Source organism: Odontesthes bonariensis, chromosome 16 (genome assembly GCF_027942865.1).
Source record: "Odontesthes bonariensis isolate fOdoBon6 chromosome 16, fOdoBon6.hap1, whole genome shotgun sequence".
Classification (NCBI taxonomy): domain Eukaryota; kingdom Metazoa; phylum Chordata; class Actinopteri; order Atheriniformes; family Atherinopsidae; genus Odontesthes; species Odontesthes bonariensis.
The window spans coordinates 22,070,667-22,088,826 of record NC_134521.1 but is presented as its reverse complement, the minus strand read 5'-3'; the positions used below and the strand labels follow the sequence as shown (position 1 = coordinate 22,088,826).

Below are 18,160 nucleotides of genomic sequence, written 5' to 3'. Positions count from 1 at the left end.
CGTCAACACTAGCATCAGGTCCTTTGCTAGACCAACAACCAGTTCTGATGGAGAGATCAACAATGACCAGAAAAGAAGGGAAATTAGAGTTGCAACATACGTGGCGTGCCACACGTCGATCAACGCAGTGGATGATCTGTCAGACATCCTAGAAGAGGAATTTGGAAAGTTTAGAATGCATCGCACCAAGTGCACGGCCGTGATCAAATCAGTGCTGGCCCCTCACTTTAGAAGTGAGCTTAAAGGAGAACTGCGGTATTTTCAACATTAAGCCTCTTTTATGAGTCGTCTGCAATGTTTTAGAACCCCCCTCACGTTTTTTTTTAATTTTACTGCTGTCTCCGGTATTTACCTAATTTTGATTCTTCTCAACCTGCTTCAGAATGGCAAGCATGGTGCATGTCCTAAAAGTTCCGTAAAAGCACCATAAACGTCCGTTTTCAAAAGCGAAAAGTTGCTTCTGTCGTGTTTTATTTGACATTTTATAAATCCCATTGAGTTGTATCGAAGACTGGATGTTCGTTGATATTACTCCGCCACCGAACCTGGAAAGAGGAGATGTTTGTAGTTCTCTCGCACCGGAAATGCAAACCAGGATAATACACCTAGCAGCATTTCCTGAAAGACAACACGCAAAATCGAATGGGACTCTCTACTGTCCATTCATTCAATAATACATTCGCATCACAAAATCGTCCATCCAGAAAAAGTCAGACCTCACAATCGCTTGGCGCTATTTTTGCCTCGCTTCATATCAATGCGTTAAGCCACCTAGCGATAGCCGCACCTGTTACGTGTTTACCGCTCGGAAGCAGGGGAGCGCTCGGTCTGCACAGTTTACACAGCCCGTAGTGATACGAAGGTAGAGAGAAATAGAGATTGTGAGGTCTGACTTTTCCTGGAGAACAATTTTGTGATGCAAATGTATTACTCTTTTGAACACATATTGTTTTGAGAAGCAAAACGCTTTATTTTCGGGACCCTAGCAAACTAGCCGGACTACCTTCGTCAACGCCAAAACGAGGCTGGAACTCGGCTCACAGGACGCAGCGGGGGGTAAGTCAATGTTCATAAATGATATTGCTAATATGGGATGTCATACAGCTTCATGTCAAAAGAGATGAACTATCCCTTTAAGATTAAGACTTTTATTGTCATGTAGATACATGTGAATTACTCCTCCACAGGACTGCAATCCCTCCAGCTGGCAGTTCGCCAATCTTTTGAGCGATGAGAGTGGGAATCTAACTGCCAACATTCCGGTTATTGGACGACCCACTCTAACCACTGAGACACGGCCGCCCAATATTAATAATGATTTATATTAATATAAAATATTTCCGAGTTTTACATTTACAAATCTTACTGTGACCAAACGTATGGAGGAACTGTAAGAAACATTCAGTCCCAAATCAGTGTTCAAATCATTTTCGCTGCACTTGGTACGTGTATATGGACATGTATGCCTTAAGTAAACAGCTGATTGCACGTTGAACCTGCTGAATCCACTAGTGCCCACAAGATGGAGACATTTGTAAAGAATTGGGTGAAGATGTTGAGGTCTCAGGATGTTTCACAAACATGCGCAACACAAAATTTAAGACAGAATAAGCGAATTGAGTTATTTACAGACTTGCCAAGGAGTCTCACCATCTTGTGTTTAAATAGATCAAGATCAGGGTGGAAATGTATGGCTGCATGTGACTTTTATTGAAGAAATAATTACTACCTTTCATTTTAGTGAACAGGGCTGCTGCTGTGGTGTAGACTCATGTTCTGTTTAATGACAGTACTTTCTCCTCGGCTGAGTCAGTTTGTGGCATTTGGAGAATTTTCAAATGCAGCCATTCAAAATGGACTCATTTTGATTTCCAGGAGCATTGCTACAAAGTGCTTTACAAAACAAAGCGGAACAGTAAAAATTGTTCAAATAAGTATAAAAGCTTAAAAACCCCAAATCCCCAGAGCTTTTGACATGTACAGCAAAGGGGAAACATTTCAGATTCTGCCCTATTTTTAGGCCCACAATCTAGCCGAGGAAGATTAGTGACAATGATCAGGTTACGGTACATTTGTACAAAAGGTCAAACGCCCTTGAGCTGCATCCTTCCACGGAAGCAACTTTCAGATGGCATTCAGGTGAAATTCATCTGAATAGCAGGGGTATGTTGGAACAAATAAATCCAGAGTTGGCATTAGAGCAACAAGAGCAGCAGACAAATGGATTTTCAGAAAATAATGCCCATACACTGCCGAAAATGCTTTTAAACCTGTAGTTTCCTGCACTACCATTTGGTAGCGCATATCTTTTAGTGACTATTCTGTATCTCATCGAAAACATTTAACCTAAACCACCTCTAACACTTGGTTTCAGTGTGTCAGGCTAAAAGAAAGTACATGTTATGTCGTTACTTTTACAAATTGTGATACTTTTACCATAAAAAAAAGGACACATTTTTCATTAGCTTTTTTTCCCCTCAGTTTGGGTATTAAAGGGCTAAGGACCCTTCTTGAATAACCACCTAAAAGAAAGGTCTTGTGTGTAACTGGTGTAACTGCATTTCGCTCTATATGGAACCTCTTATGACTTGGGTGTGAAACCTGCTGACAAATTAAGTTAATTTATCATTCAATTTATTATTTAATCTTTCACTCCACATTTAAACTGTTAAATAAATGCAAAATTACCAGAAAACTGTGCTTTTCTCATAACATGGTGGCACATCCATATTGCACATCAGAAAAACAATTTGTGCCCGTGTGTTTTCTTGGACGCTGTAGATGTTTTAAATACCGAGAAGACAGATGGATGCTGGACATCAGCTGAAAGAAGCACACTGTAGAAATTTCTTATGTCGTGGGGGTTAATTTACCTCTCAGCTGATGGTGACATAAGAAGGATTCAGAGCAAGCAGGGTTTGCAGCTGGCAGAGAGCCAGAGATGCAACAGAGGGCAGCATATGCTCAGTCGGCAGTGAGCTGCTGCAGGGCAACGCTCCGTGTTGTAATGTGCTTCCAAAACACACGTGTACTCCTTGAAAACAAAACAGGCGTTAGGATGTTCAGAGGTACATTGAGTCATTTGTAAATGATCATCGGGAATTAATAGATACATTTAAAGCTTCAAGTTTAAGTGTCAAAAAACAAATATGAAGGGAAAATTATCGGCATTTGCGTTTCAAGGAAAACATGCTGGAAATGGTGACCCGTCTGAAATGCGGCGCTGTGAAAGAGACATGCAGGCTCCGATAAGTTGCACACCTGGTCAGGTCTGTAATGCAGTTGACCCGTGTAATTTACCCTTGAGCCCCAGTGCATTGTGGGTTTACTTACCACTGTTTGTCAGAGGTGAACTCTGGCTGCCTGGTAATTCATTAGTTAATCTCCTCAGGTGGTGGGTAAGTTGAACAAACAGATTTTCTCTTTAAAGCTCACTGACATGGACATTAGTTGTGCTTAGATCCCCTCTAATATTGTGCCGTTAACCCTGGCTAAAGGGGCACGCCGCTTTTACACATCAGCTTGTGAAGATAGCATCTCCTGGGACTTTAGAGGAACTTTGCCAAGTCTGGAAAAACACGACTTGGTGGATGATTAGGCAAAACGTGAGCGCAACTCAACCCAACACAAAGTAAAACGTCAGCCAGGATTCATCACTTTGTTTCATTTTTCCTTTTTTGGCTCAACTTTGTGTATTTCACCAGTGAGTCTTTTAGTGCCAAAGTTGTGAACGACTGAAAAAAATCAATACAGAAAAAAAAAAAAAAGTAATTTAAGTACATATTACTGTTCATTGTCCCCTCAAAGGTCACACTCTCATACCAATAAAGGATTGGCAAATTGTGTGAATTTGGGAGTCAAACTTGATTCAAACGTGATTATATTGCAAAAGAAACCCCAAATTCCAGTGCAACCATGTCTTTTGTGACCAAAGCATTAAACCAAGAAGTAACATCTCACAAAGGATGCTGTTCACCAAATGAAAACACCATTTGAAGGGGGAGGACAAACAAAATCACTCCTGGAGACCGTAGGAAAAACAAACCTGTGTAATATAGCTGTGCCGTGCAACTTGCACACTATAAATATATTCCCCCCCCCCCCCCCCAAGGTCTTGCCTCCGAGCCAGGTGTAGATGCATGTCATATCACACATTACAGCATGTCATTTGGGGTTACATCATGTGTGCAATGATCCGTGAAGACATAATGTACTCAAAGCCTCTGGAATGTCGACCCTTTATTCATTCAGATGAACTGACGCACATTTACAACGCTTAAATGAACATTTTCCCATCAGAGCGCTTTGCATTCATGGGTTTTGGTCCAGTTAATCCTATTGAGAGGGTCACGCCTATTTGCATAGCAACAGCACCTGCATGACTCATTTTGTTAATGCTGTGAAGGGATGAGGTGCAGGACAATTGCCTCATCTCTAATCTCACTTCATCCACTGTTTCTTTACTAGCAATGAGTCTGGGAGAGTTTTCTGGGAGTGTTTAGGCAAAGCTAGGTCCAGGCTGAAATGAACAGAAAACTGACTCAATGAAATTGAATAAGGGTCCTGGGTGGGCGGGGGTTGCTGCTTGTCAGGGTGCAGATGGACCCGGCAGGCCTGGTATAATTATAGCCTCCCCCTGACCATGATGTGTACTCACATAAGTTCCAGTGGAGTAAGACTAAGCACTGCTACTCGGTCGAGAAGTCCACAAAACAAAAATCTCACAAAATATTCAAAACGGTGAAGTCCTCTTTCAAAACACATTGGTTTTCTTTAAGGCTGTCGAGTTTTAAGACTTTGAACAGTCAGAGGATGAAATACATTATTTCATTCCTGCGTAAATGGACACATTTATAAAATTAACTGAAAGAAAGCAAATATCCTACATTTGCATGATGTGCACCTCCAGGATGGCTCTCTTCAGACAGGTGCTGGATGGACTGCGACAGCTTTAAATATAGTCGGTCATAAAGGTGGTATTTATAGAGCCTTGGTACATCATTGTATTAAGTTGCCGAGCACAAACACAATTTTTAAAATCATATTTCATTTAAATGAATTTCTAAGGAAAAAAGAGGAAGGGACGCCTACTTTTGGCAGAGGTATCAAAAGGATACATTTCCCCCCCATTCTTAAACCACATGTAATTTGCTCTCACCTAATACTTAAGTGCTGCAGTGGACACAGCTGCAGCTTGACACCGTGCTATTCTGACACAGGTCAGTGCAGTTGGCATGGATTCCTTTCAAAGAGGCACGCCGGTTCAAGAAAGTGCCCTGCAAGGCTCCGAACTCTGAACTTTTCACTCACACTCTCTCTGACATCCTCAGCGGGATAAGAAGACAGAACACTGAGATCCAAGAAACACTTTGTCTGTGTAATGATACTGTGTATGCCGTCACCAAATCATTTGACTATATGTGAAATATTTTACTCAAAACTATCATAAAACTCTCACACATGCCATTATATCATACAAGCTCAGTCACTGGATGACTATTTCTGTGGCCTGATCGTTGTTCCAGCATCTTGTGAAGTTGGAAGAACTCCATCAGTTCAAGGAGCATGATTCATATCACCACCTCGTTGCATAACTGTTCCAGACTAGTAATATTCAGTTGCTGGGAGCGAAATGTCAGCCGTTAACCACTGTGTATGGTGTCTAATTTGCAGGTGATACTACTCAACCCTGAAAATGAAACCCAATTTCTCCTCCTACAAAAAAAAAAAAATACCAAGGAATCTGTAATGCACCTAACAAATATTGCATGATGCAAAGGGGAAGATTGGTGCATAGAGTGAGCCGAAACCCGCTCTTATTTGGTGACCTCTGACTTTGGGTAGGACAGGCAGTAGACAGCTGGGTAATATGAGAAGTGGTTTCAGGGCAAGGACACCAGCAGACGCGCCTGTCGCCTGCATATCTGGACAGTGGTAGTACTAAAAAAAAGTAGGAAAAAAAAGTAGAAAAAGTTAAACAATTATACTGAAGCAAAGTTGGAGAAAATAAAGAGTGGAACAAAAAGGGTAGAGAGTGCGAGGTATGTAGCATCTGTTAGCATTGAAGTGGATAAGTGGGAGGGAGGTGAGCTCTGTGGGCTGGGGGTACACATAGGGGTGGTTATAACAGGGACCGTTAGGAAGGAGCAGGTGTGAACCATGCAGCTGTCTCTTGGACATTGGGGGACACCCCACGACAGGGCTGCATGCCAGGATGCCCCACGCTTGGAACAGTACCGGTTTGAATACTCTTATGGTTTTTCCAAGTTTATTGCTGATATACTTAAAAAAAAAAGTTCTTTGCACAAATATCCAATACTCTGTGATTGTAGTTTCCAAGCAACTGCAACTAGAGTGTAAATAGATTTAAACTAAGTTACAATAATTGCATTTTGCTTTTTCTTTGGGTGCGGGCCAACAAGTTTAGCGTTCCTGATACAAGGGTTGTGACATAACTAGTCCAGAAAATTTGGGAAGGCCCTTTGAACAAAAAAGCTGAATAAAATTTACTATTATGATTTGAAAGTTTGGTCTGAGTTCAGGTGGTAAAAGTCTTTAATCATTCAAAATGTAAGTCTATTTTCTGCAGAAAAAATAACAAATAATAATTTGTAGTAGTCAGTAAACATCTAATTGACTGCAGTCAATTGTGGTGAATTTAAATTTTCAGGTTGAATTTTATGATATCAGCACAGGGTCAAAATTATACATGCAGGGTCAGAAATATACAGAGTCATTATTAATCTAGGATGCTGAAAGCCGAAAGTATCTTTTCACTTGTCAAAGGCCAAGGCATCGTCACATCCTGTTACATAAAGAGGTTTTGTTTGACAGCACTCACTGGAATGATCAATGAACACTACAAATTAAAAGTCTAAAGTCAACACAGCAGCTCTAAGACATATAACATACGTTGAAACAGCCATATGTACAAACAAGTTATTTGGAGGTGTAGCTACTTTGACAAGGTCTGGAAGAAGACCCAAACTGTCCCCCTCAGCAATGAGGAAGTTAGTTTGAATCGTCAGAAACTATCCAGTAATCATCTAGGGTGCCGTGAACCAGAATCTGCTGAAACATCAGAGTGAAGTGGCATTTACACTGCCATGGATGCAGAGGCTGCCAAGGAAGACTGCCCTGCTGCAAAAGTGACACCTTCAAGCTTACATTTTACAATTTAATACATGGATGAATGAAAGAAAAATCTTAGAGGAGGGTTCTATGGACAGACGACTCAAAGATCGAGGGATTTGAGTAGAGGCATTAAATGCCAAGATAATGGCAGCGTTATGTTCCGAGTTATGTTACCAGTATTGCTGGTAGATTGCAAAAAAGAGAACTACCATCAGCTGGACAGGTGATACTTCAATATAAACGGGTAGCAAATGTCAGCTGGTTGTGGAACCGATCAAGCCAGTTAACCTTAAGCTTAGAAAGGCCATCCGAAGGTTCTGACCTCAACCCCATCAACAACATGTAAGCTTTGCTTAAAAGTTGGATCAGTGCTGGGAAAATGAGAAATTTCGTTTAATCCAAACAGAATGCCGTCAGGTGTTTGATGACAGTTATTAAAACTCATAGTTGTTAAGCTAAATTGTCCAAACAGACGTTATAAATATGTACATGTACATTTAAACAATGTCAGCTTTTCTTTGGCACAGCAAGCTTTTGAATTCAAGACTACCATCCGCATGCAAATTATAACGCTAAGTGCCACCACTAAATCTAACGTGTGTTGGTGTGCCATTTGCTTTTAAGCACTGCACAGTGTACAACTATTTGATGGCAGCACTCAGCGTGACGGAGGTTTCCTTCAAAGGCTTACCATTTTGACAATGACATTGGACATATACTTATCATTCCCCGCATAAAGAGATAACTGTGTCTACCATCTGATGGATAAACGGCCCTTCCGGACAGCATTTGCTGGGATTTGAGAAGTGAAAAGGAAACCAACTCTTTCTAACATTCACACCTAACATAAGAACCCCTGTTCCTCATGGCATGCTTGGCAAAGTGAAGCAAATTTCTTTTTCACTTGCTTTAACACCCCCCACCTTTCACTCTTACCCCCCAACACCATTACTGCTATGACCCCTACTCCTACCCCCTCAGATACTTCCGTCATCCAACTGAACTATGTATAGGCTCAAGGGAGGTTGGGTGAGGGGTGGCGAGAGGCGTGACGGTACAGCTGCAGCAAGCGTCTTGGACGACAGTGATGCAAAGGCGCCCCTTTCATAAACTGTTCAGAGTATCAGTACAGAAACTTTGACCAATGAGTGCTCAGCAGGCACTAAAATGACCAAACCAATGGCTGAGTGTTTGCCCAGTATATAAAGAGGGAGCAGAGACCTCCTGAGTTGGGTGACCCCTATTTTGGCTGTGGTGAACAGGATCTGATCCCCAGGATTGTTACCTCTTTTCTTGTCTAGTGTGCAGGTAAAGAAATATCAGATATAATTTTTTTTTTGTGTGGTGTTGATGAAGGAGAAGATCGGGAGATTTGGATGGCTTAGCGCAATATCCAAACATTTAAAATGTTACAAATTATGCCATTATTTCACAGAGCTTTCTCTTTACTGCAATGAAGGATTTTGAACTGAAATGTCCATAAAGAAAGGAAAGGGCGTTTGGATCCTTAAGATGCATTCTCTATGAGAAATCCGGCGTGTTACTATTGACTATTTACTTTGATTCTCTGCATCTTTTTTTTTTTCTGGAAAGAGTTCCCTCATTGGGAAAGTGATTCATGTGGACAGGTGCTTTAACTTTTGATACATTTATGGGAGACAGCCTGACGACCATGGATGCAATGCCATTTAAGTCATTTTTTGTTTTGAGTTTTAACCTTATGAGAAAATTGATCCACTCAAAGAGGTCTCTTTTCATTTGATAGAAGAAGTGTGTCATTGCATCCGTTTTTATGCTTCATGCGATCAGCCTATCAGATAAAAATCTAAGCAAAACAGTTTTTAAGAAAAGGAATCTCGGACTGTGCAGGATAGACTGGTGGAAAACTGTGTGTAGCTCCTAATGAGTTTAGCAGCGGGACGACTTTAAAGTGATGCACTCCGTGTCGGGTCTTGTAAATTCAAAGACGCAGTTTGAGTTCTCAAAAATTTGAGAAGTGCTGCTTATGTATGCTGAAGACGCCAAGGGTATGTAGTCAGATGTGCTGCTGCTAAAAATACCCAGCAAAACACATGTTACTCTCCGACTCTATTTCAGCTGTACATCTGAGCCTTTGGAAACTGAGTGACACTTGTTACCAGGATTCCTCTGCAGACACCATTTAAACTTTGCAGCTGTTCTGCTGAATATCTCACATGTCCAAATTATCAAGATTTTTTTTACGGCTCTTCACAACACTTTCACAGTGTCAGATTACAGTGGACAGTTCATGATCATCCCAGGGTGCATCTTAAATTTATCCTGACATATTTCTTATCTCCACGTTTCATCTTTTTGCAGTGTTAGAAAGCAATCATGCCTTTCGGAAACACCCACAACAACTTCAAGCTCAACTACAAAGTTGAGGAGGAGTTCCCAGAGCTGTCCAAGCACAACAACCATATGGCCAAGGTCCTGACCAAGGAGCTGTATGGCAAGCTGAGGGACAAGCAGACACCCAGTGGCTACACACTGGATGATGTCATCCAGACTGGTGTCGACAACCCCGGTGCGTTCCAGAGAGACACTTCAACATTCCCAGTATGATCACAAAGCTGTTCTTTATTTGTAATACCTCCATCTTCTCATACTTGCTCCTGCTCTTCAGGTCACCCCTTCATCATGACTGTTGGCTGCGTCGCTGGTGATGAGGAGTCCTATGAGGTCTTCAAGGATCTCCTTGACCCCATCATCTCCGACCGTCATGGTGGATACAAGCCCACTGACAAGCACAAGACTGACCTCAACTTCGAGAACCTGAAGGTACAGTACTTTAGATTTTTAACAAAGAGTAAGAAAGAAAAATGGTTGACCAGCAAAGACTGTTGGAAAACATAACTTTGTAAGACAATACGCAGTTTTCAGACTTTGTCATTTTGTCATTAGGGTGGTGATGACCTGGACCCCAACTATGTTCTGTCCAGCCGTGTCCGTACTGGTCGTAGCATCAAGGGATACACCCTGCCCCCCCACTGCAGTCGTGGCGAGCGCAGAGCTATTGAGAAGCTGGCTGTTGAGGGTAAGCTATTGTTAGTTTGAGTACATAAGAATGCAAAGGGTTGGGTAGAAACAATAAGGTATTCATAAGAAAATTCTATTATCATTTAAGGATAACTCAGTGAGATAATAACAAGAAATCACATTCATGCCCTTGTTCTCATCCATTTAATGGTAAATCAGTCATCAACAGACAATAACCAAAAGCTTTTAATTCGCACCATCCTTAAATCTCCTAACGGTAAGTCTGTGTCTGCAGCTTTGACCAGCCTGGATGGTGAGTTCAAGGGAAAGTACTACCCCCTGAAATCCATGACTGACGCCGAGCAGGAGCAGCTGATCAATGATCACTTCCTGTTTGACAAGCCCGTCTCTCCCCTGCTGACTTGCGCCGGTATGGCCCGTGACTGGCCCGATGCCAGAGGCATCTGGTGAGTGTGACCAATTACTGTCAGTAAACTCACTTTGGAGGCACCTTCTTTAACATTCATTCCTTAATTCATAAAGCATAAAATAAACTCTACAATAACATATGCTCTCAGGCACAATGACAACAAGACCTTCCTGGTCTGGGTGAATGAGGAGGATCACCTGCGTGTCATCTCCATGCAGCAGGGCGGCAACATGAGGGAGGTCTTCAAGCGTTTCTGCGTTGGCCTCAAGATGGTACACAATGACACAAAACCTAAATCAAACATGCTTATGCCTACACATAGAAAGCTGTTTGGGATTGCTACGGTGTGCTCCTCTAACCTTCCTTCATAACTCTCAGATTGAGGATATCTCCAAGAAGCACAACCATGGCTTCATGTGGAACGAGCATCTCGGCTACATCCTGACCTGCCCCTCCAATCTGGGTACCGGCCTGCGCGGTGGTGTGCACGTCAAGCTGCCCAAGCTGAGCACACACCCCAAATTCGATGAGATCCTCCATAGGCTGCGTCTGCAGAAGCGCGGCACAGGTATGTACAGATGCTCTCATGCTTGCGCCATCAGATTTCTCTAGAGAGACTACAGAATTATGTGCGGGAGGATGTGATGTGCTATCAGCATCTCATCCCTTGCTATTCCTTTTAGGTGGTGTGGACACTGCATCTGTGGGTGGTGTGTTTGACATCTCCAACGCTGACCGTCTGGGCTCCTCCGAGGTAGAGCAGGTCCAGATGGTGGTTGATGGTGTCAAGCTGATGGTTGAGATGGAGAAGAAGCTTGAGAAGGGAGAGAATGTCGACAGCATGATCCCCGCTCAGAAGTAAAGAGGGACAATCCTCTGTTTTTCTCGTGACCATTCATGTGCAATCGAGCCAGCTGACAGGTGTGCAGAGGAAACAGCCGCTCACCTAGAGACTCTTGACTCTGCTAACCTCTTTTTCTTCCATCCAGCTTTTTTTTTCCATCTCTCTGTCTTTTGTCATGTTCTCCTGTGTTGGTTGGTAACATCCTGGAATCAGCCTCCACTGAGCTGGGCTTGCCTGGCAGATGTGGCATCACCTACATTTTGTTATAAAAAGTAACAATATTTAAAACTGTTCAATAAAAACAGGGCCCCATAAAAAAAACGCGTCAGAGTCATTTTGGTCTTTTTTGTTGTTGCACCTTGAGGAATTAAAGCCAGGGACAATACTCACTTTGGCAAAGCTATGAAAACAAGACACCGGAATAAAGGAAAAAATGCCACCATCAGTGAATTTTATTCATCTTCAGTTCCAAGTACTCCTCAAATACCACAACCACTCAATCTCAGTTTACAGTTTTCTTCTGAGAGAAGGGATTTTACAGCAGAGTAAAATGACTCATACAAGTCAAACTGTGTGTGTCTTCAGTCTATTTTGCATATAACATCGACTGGTTCCAAAATCGGTTTTGAAATGACGGTGCATGTTAAATACCGAGCCCCCGGGGGTCCTAATACTGCTTTCTTGCACACAAACTGACCAACCTCCAGTATTTCAGTAACACTCAGGTCAACAAAATCTCTTTTCAAGAAGTTTTCACAGTAGATTCCTCCTCAACACAACGTTCCATCCATCTTATACTATCAGGGTGAGTTCATTTTTACATTTCCCATTAGAAATTCTCACTGAAATACTCAGTGAACAACCTGATTGATACATAAGAACAGAAGACCGTAACGTAACTTCTCTATGGCTTGATTGCATCCCAGGGCTTTTCCACGTGTCATGGAGTTATCAGGATCTGCTTAAATTCAATTCAAACTTCTATCCTCCAGCAACGAGGTGGAGCAAAGTCACTTTATCTCACCGGAGCCCTTCTGTTTGTTTTTGTAAAAGTGGGGGGTGGAATCTGGCGCTTCATTTAGCATGTCTACAAACTGACAGTGTCTGCATTTCATACAGCCTCCAATTCTAGGTGTGCATCATGTTTAATTTTTTTTCCCACTAAAACCCACACTCTGAAGTCATGCAGGATTGCAGGTTGGTTTTGTTCCCCATTGTCACTGACAAAAACTGCTTTAATCTAGTTTTACTTCCCTTGCTCTAGCTATAAATAAACCTTGAGCTCTAAGATATATACTATATTCATATACTTTATATACAGCCATCAACTGACTGATATAAATCCTGTTTTTTTAATGATATTATTCTAAAAAATAAATAAAGTACCTGTGCAAATATCCACAAATTGAAGTGTTTCACATTTAAGACATTGGCACCCTCCAGTGGCTAGTTCTGGGCATTACCTATATAGGTACACTGGAAGGGGCTGGTTCAAGTCAAAGCAAAGTGCATTGAGGTCTATATTACCTAATGCTAATATACACCACAATGATTAAACGTCCAGGGAGAGGACAAGGACAGACTCCTGGTGTCTATTTTGGTGACTGCTTCTGAACCTGAGGGGGATGGCAGGTCAAAACGAGCCTCCCCTGTTGGACTCCATGAAACAGCACACACTAAACAGGACTGAGAAGATGTCACACAATGTGAGAGAGTGGATGGCGGCTGATAGTTTCCCTGTGGGAAACAAAGCCAAACGCGCATTGTAATGATAGAAAAAAGCTGTCGGTGCGTATGAAGGCGGCAGACAGATGAGGTTGGCATCACTGCTAAATGTAGGGAGATGGTGAGTGCATGATAGTTGGGAATGGGACGGGCGCAGGGAAGGGATGGGTTGGTTCGTTAGGGCTACCATGAGTAAAGCCACAACTGAGAGATAGTATTAACAGTAAATCAGCAGCCAAACAATATGACCTCTGTAGCCTACGCAAATATCACAGTACATTATTCACTAAAAACAGGGAGGGAGTATAGAAAGCTTTCTTTTTTTTTCTTTTTACATTAAATAAGTACTGTATGAAGGCGCTGGGGGCTGTTCACTTTAAAGGCAACTGGACTAACAAGAAGAAAACACTGTCCACACTGCCTTCATCGTGCCTTTCTAAATGCAGAACACTCCCCGCTGATCCCCCACAGTCATCAATAATGGACAGAGCAGTTTATATACTGTGCCACAAGAAAAAAGCAGTGGACATTTGGGAGTGTACATTGCCTACGTTGGGTGTGTAATCTGAGAGGTTTTGCTGCTTGGCCGATCCGCTTTTGGAGTTTCCCACCGATATGAGATGATAAGTAAGGTGAGATCACATGGCACAGAATAGAACCAATAGAGGAGTTGCATTGCATTGAAAATACAACAGAATTACAGTGTCATCTCTTGTGGATAGGTGAGGGACTGCTTTTGTGGGTAAGGTCTGTATGATATACTGTTAGTTGTCAGTGCTTGAAAGATTCCAACAGTTGAGGGCTTTTGGTTATAGAAAGTTTTTTTTTTTGTTGTTTTTTTTTCAAGCTTTATGGTTGACCGTATGCTGTCATTTCATTGAAAAAAGGTTAAACAAGGTGAGAGGTTCGGATACCTAAATGATTAGTCCTCCTGTCAGTCACAGGGCTGACAGACAATGAATCTAGCCAATCAGAGAGCAGCCATCACAGAGTTTATTGAGAAAAAAAAAGGCTTATAATATGTGAGGAAACCAGTCGGATTTAATCAATTTAGAATTAAGATTAGAAAATTGTTGAAAAAAAAATCTATTTTCAAATTTTTGCTCGCGATGCGCCAAGAAACTGATATGATAGAGGAGCCACAATACCATGAGTTCATGAAGTTCAAGATCTCACTGGCTTCTCAGTGTCAGAATCTGTCACCGATTGGCTATCTGTGTTCCACACCAGCCTCTGATTGGCTGTTTCAAAGACCCATCAACTCCCACTGACCTTAATCCGGCGCAGTCGTCACTGCTGTATGTACATGAATCAAAGCAATGCAACACTCCGCAGCTGCTCATTGGCCCATCTTCGTGCGTGCATTATTGTCCCCCAGGTGATGAAAAGTCAGCAGATAACCAACAGTGTATGCAGCTGACATACAAAGGAACAGTTTAAGAAAGGAGTCGTGTTCAGTGACGTCTGGTTGACAAGAGATGTTCTTCTGTGGTGACAAAAGTGGCTGTGGGTAAAAACAATGATCAGAGAATAACAAAATAAAGAGTCATTATGGCTAAGAGTAGCAATAAAAATATTCAACTAGATTCCATCTGATCCAGATCCAGTGGTTGCAGTAGCTCAGTGAAGCTGACTGAGCTGGGTGGGGTGATTGGGTGGACGGAGGGGGTGCTTCAGTCTGCGTTACTTTACGGGTCAGTGGTGTGCGTTTCAGTGTGTGTATGTGTGTGTGTGTGCAGGGGGGGATAATTCAAAGAGACAGAAAGAGAATTTTTTCTCTCGGGTCCAGCCCCTTGCCCATTTTTTTTTTTCCTTCCTCCCTTAAATTCCCTTTGCACACACACACACACACACGCACGCGCACACACACACACACACCAGCACTCACACAAAAACACACACTCGTACGCAAACACACCCTCTGGCTCAAAGTTCAAGGTCCTTAGAGATTTGGGTGGCAATGTCCCGAAAAGCTAGCGGTGCCCCCCAGAGTCGCGTGTAGCGTACCCCGTTAGAAGTCTCGGAGGCGCCCGTGGAAAGATGGCATACCTCGGCCTCGAAAGCCACGCGTCCCCCTGCCATGCCGTGGGTGCAGGAGAGCAGAAAGGGGCCGCAATGGTGGACCTGGCAGCCACATCCGAGCGCTGCCTCCCGCAGAGCCATTACCACCTCCGCAGGGTCCCGCCGCCCACCTCCTCTCAGATTCCAGCCACGTCCGACGGCCCGGGGCTCGGACGCTTTTTGATACCCAGGTAGATGGCAACTAGAAACAAGGGAGTAGTGGGAAGGGCAGAAAAATGTTCAGGCACAAAGCCCCGACTGCTCTACTAGTCTCTGTAAGCAGCTGGAACACAAGTACTCACCTTGTGACCGCAAATCTCCTGATTCCCTCAGATTCATTTGTGACCCTGTAGAGCAAACAGAATAAGAGGTCATCCAGCGAGGTACAATGAGCCTTACATCTAATTCACAACCGTCAGATGAGATGGCACTCAACAGTAAATACTACACAGGGCAACCGAACAGCTACAGCAACAACAAGCATGTGATGTGCAGAACACTGTGTGCTCATTTTACAGGAAAGCACTTCTCCCGTCTTTAACTCACAATCCTAACGGCATGCAGGTATTTACGCTGTCCTTCATGTTGCTTCTGCACAGCAAATTTGTATTAATTTCTCACACATGGAGTAAACGTTTATTACGTTTCACCGTTTCATTATAAAACTCAAATCTTCTCTGATTGCAACCATGCTTGTAACCGCGTCTGTGGGACCTAGAAAGAATGAAGATTTATCAACAAGGCATGCAGACATGCGGGACGAAAAAAAGGCAGGCATACTGTGATGCGAGCTTATTCCAGTGTGGCCATGCAGACGGATGGGGCAGCACAGGCAGACAAGAAAGAAGCGAGAGACATGGGAACTTACTAACTGTTTTTGATCCTTGTGGAAGAGTACAGCCCGAGACTGATTTGTTTGAGCCCTGGCGCTTGGATGGGTCAAGGTTGACCCTGATGCCATCAGATAAAGATGGAGAAAAAGAGGGCAGAAGCAGGGGAGAGAGAATATAGAGAGAATATAGTTGAATCACAGGACAGAAAGTGGTGAAGAGGAGTGCAGCACGGGAGCTGATTGGCAAGGATAAAGCTGAGGTTTGATAAGATTAGACATGTGTGATTATGACGACTGGGAGGCAGAGGGGAGCAGCGGATAATCCAGGGCCACAGAAGGGCTTGCCAAAAGGCCTCAGTGAACACAATGTTTTGATAAACATGGACCCAAACCCAGGCAATGCTGAAGCTGAAAGGCAGAACTTTATGATCTTGCTGTTATGTGATTTGATATTATAGATCTGATGCTCTTCTGTTTTACGGCCAATAAAAAAAAAAGCAGAAGTTGATAGTAGTGAGACTTAAAGCCACATCCCCAGCGACTGTAAAAGAATACCCCCCCCCCCCAGAAATCATTGTCTGTCAACACTTTTCACCGTGCCATCTGCAAAAAGGAAGCCATATGTGAACATGATCCAGAAACACTGGACCAAAAGCTCATTTAAAATGGACTGAGACAAAGTGGAAAACTGTTCTTTTAGGAAATCATAGACACTACGTCCTCCTGACTGAAAAAGAGAGGAATCTTCCAGCTTGTTATCAGCACTCAGGTCAAAAGCCTGCATCTCTGACGGTGTGGATGTGCATTAGTGTCAACGGAACCGGCAGCTTTTACGTCTTGAAAGACTCCATCGATGCTGGAAGTTATAATCAGATTTGAAAGCTACATGTGCTCCCATCCAGATGATATCTTTTTCAGATAAGGTCTTGCATATTTCAGCAAAAATAATCCTAAACTGCATAAATGCATCTATTCCAACAGCATGGTAAAAAGTAAAAGAGTCCGGGTTCTGGACTGACCTGCATGCAGTCCAGACCTTTCACCAGCTGAAACACAAAATACAACAAAGAAGATCCAGGAGTGCTGAGCAGCTGGAGTCCTACATCAGACAAGAATGGGACAACAGTCTTCAACTGAAGGCTCAACAGCTGGTCTCCTCAGTTCCCAGATGTTGACAGACTGTTGTTGGAAGAAGAGGGGATGCTACACATTGGCAAAGATGGATCTGTCCCAACTTTTTTGAGAAGTGGTGCTGCCATCAAATTTACGATGAGCTAATATTGTTCAAGTAACAGTAAAATGTATCCTATGCTCTATTGGGAAAAAAATATTAGCTTATTAGATTTGCAAATTACCACATTTTTTTTAAGTCCCAACCTTTTAAGAATCGATTAAAATCCATTCAGTTCTGTGTTTTTCTATTTTGATATAGTTCTCAGTGTAGTGTTTAATTAAGACAGCTGGAATCTTTAACTGTATTAGAGAAGAAGTTAGACTGATGTTCGATGTTACAATGTGAAAAATGGGGAGAATCTCTCAATCTGTTCTTGAACTATGGTGTTGTATAATGGACAAAAACAATCATCCTAAGTTAAGTGTCTCCTGCTTCATTCATATTTAACACATTTAGTGGAAGCTGTATTAATCTTTTCACGTCTAACCAGTAGTTGTAAGACAGATCGAAAACTGTTCAATCTATCTCACAACTATTTTGGTTCCAATACACTTAACCAAAACTCATACAGCCATAAAAACGGGCTACTTTATCAGCACCAGTTGTTTTATTCCTCTTGATACGGCGTGTGACGTGCAACGAGCATTTACCTGCGAGTGAGTTTCGAGGTCAGCTTGGTGAAGAGGTTGGAGGTTGCCCTGGTGCGGGCATGAGGGAGTGGGCTGGCTTCATGGTGGGACAGGGTTGGTGATGTGGGTGGGGCAGAGTAGACTGGTGGGCCACGATCCCTTAACTGGCCCCCGTGGAAGGTGCTGCGGATCGTGGAGCCTCGGGTCAGGCGGCATCGGTCCGAAGAAGAAGAGGAGGAAGCGGCTCCAGCTCCAGCCATGCTGAGTGTAGAGGGAGAAGCTGCAGGCATGCGGTGGCTCAGGGAGCTGCAGGGACGAAGAAACATGGGCA

The 18,160-nt window shown here is 42.9% G+C and overlaps 2 protein-coding genes across 5 annotated transcripts in view; one reads left to right on the top strand and one right to left on the bottom strand.

Annotated features, from left to right (window-relative positions):
• Positions 1–8,331: 8,331 nt before the first annotated feature.
• ckma (creatine kinase, muscle a) lies at positions 8,332–11,729 on the top strand. The gene is made up of 8 exons (XM_075486604.1): positions 8,332–8,442; positions 9,475–9,682; positions 9,782–9,936; positions 10,060–10,192; positions 10,430–10,601; positions 10,713–10,836; positions 10,943–11,132; positions 11,248–11,729. The coding sequence occupies exons 2-8, from the start codon at positions 9,490–9,492 to the stop codon at positions 11,424–11,426; spliced, it is 1,146 nt and encodes a 381-aa protein (XP_075342719.1). The 5' UTR covers positions 8,332–8,442; positions 9,475–9,489; the 3' UTR covers positions 11,427–11,729.
• mark4a (MAP/microtubule affinity-regulating kinase 4a) overlaps positions 11,275–18,160 on the bottom strand; it is a 27,776-nt gene continuing 20,890 nt past the window's right edge. For 2 of the 4 annotated variants that reach the window (XM_075486601.1, XM_075486602.1), the window contains exons 15-17: positions 17,851–18,135; positions 15,497–15,541; positions 11,275–15,396 (exon numbers count right to left, since the gene is read on the bottom strand). In XM_075486601.1, the coding sequence (XP_075342716.1) occupies positions 15,060–15,396; positions 15,497–15,541; positions 17,851–18,135 (667 nt within the window). In that variant the 3' untranslated portion in view covers positions 11,275–15,059. Of the gene's footprint in view, positions 15,397–15,496; positions 15,542–16,062; positions 16,146–17,045; positions 17,206–17,850; positions 18,136–18,160 lie in introns of those variants that run through there. The other 2 variants (XM_075486603.1, XR_012773102.1) reach the window with 2 other exon arrangements.

Excerpts from the sequence above, each read along its gene's own strand:
- ckma (XM_075486604.1), top strand. The coding sequence starts at position 9,490 with ATGCCTTTCGGAAACACCCACAACAACTTCAAGCTCAACTACAAAGTT. Across the intron at positions 9,683-9,781 it reads GACTGGTGTCGACAACCCCG|GTCACCCCTTCATCATGACT; the intron begins GTGCGTTCCAGA and ends CCTGCTCTTCAG. Across the intron at positions 10,602-10,712 it reads CCCGATGCCAGAGGCATCTG|GCACAATGACAACAAGACCT; the intron begins GTGAGTGTGACC and ends ATATGCTCTCAG.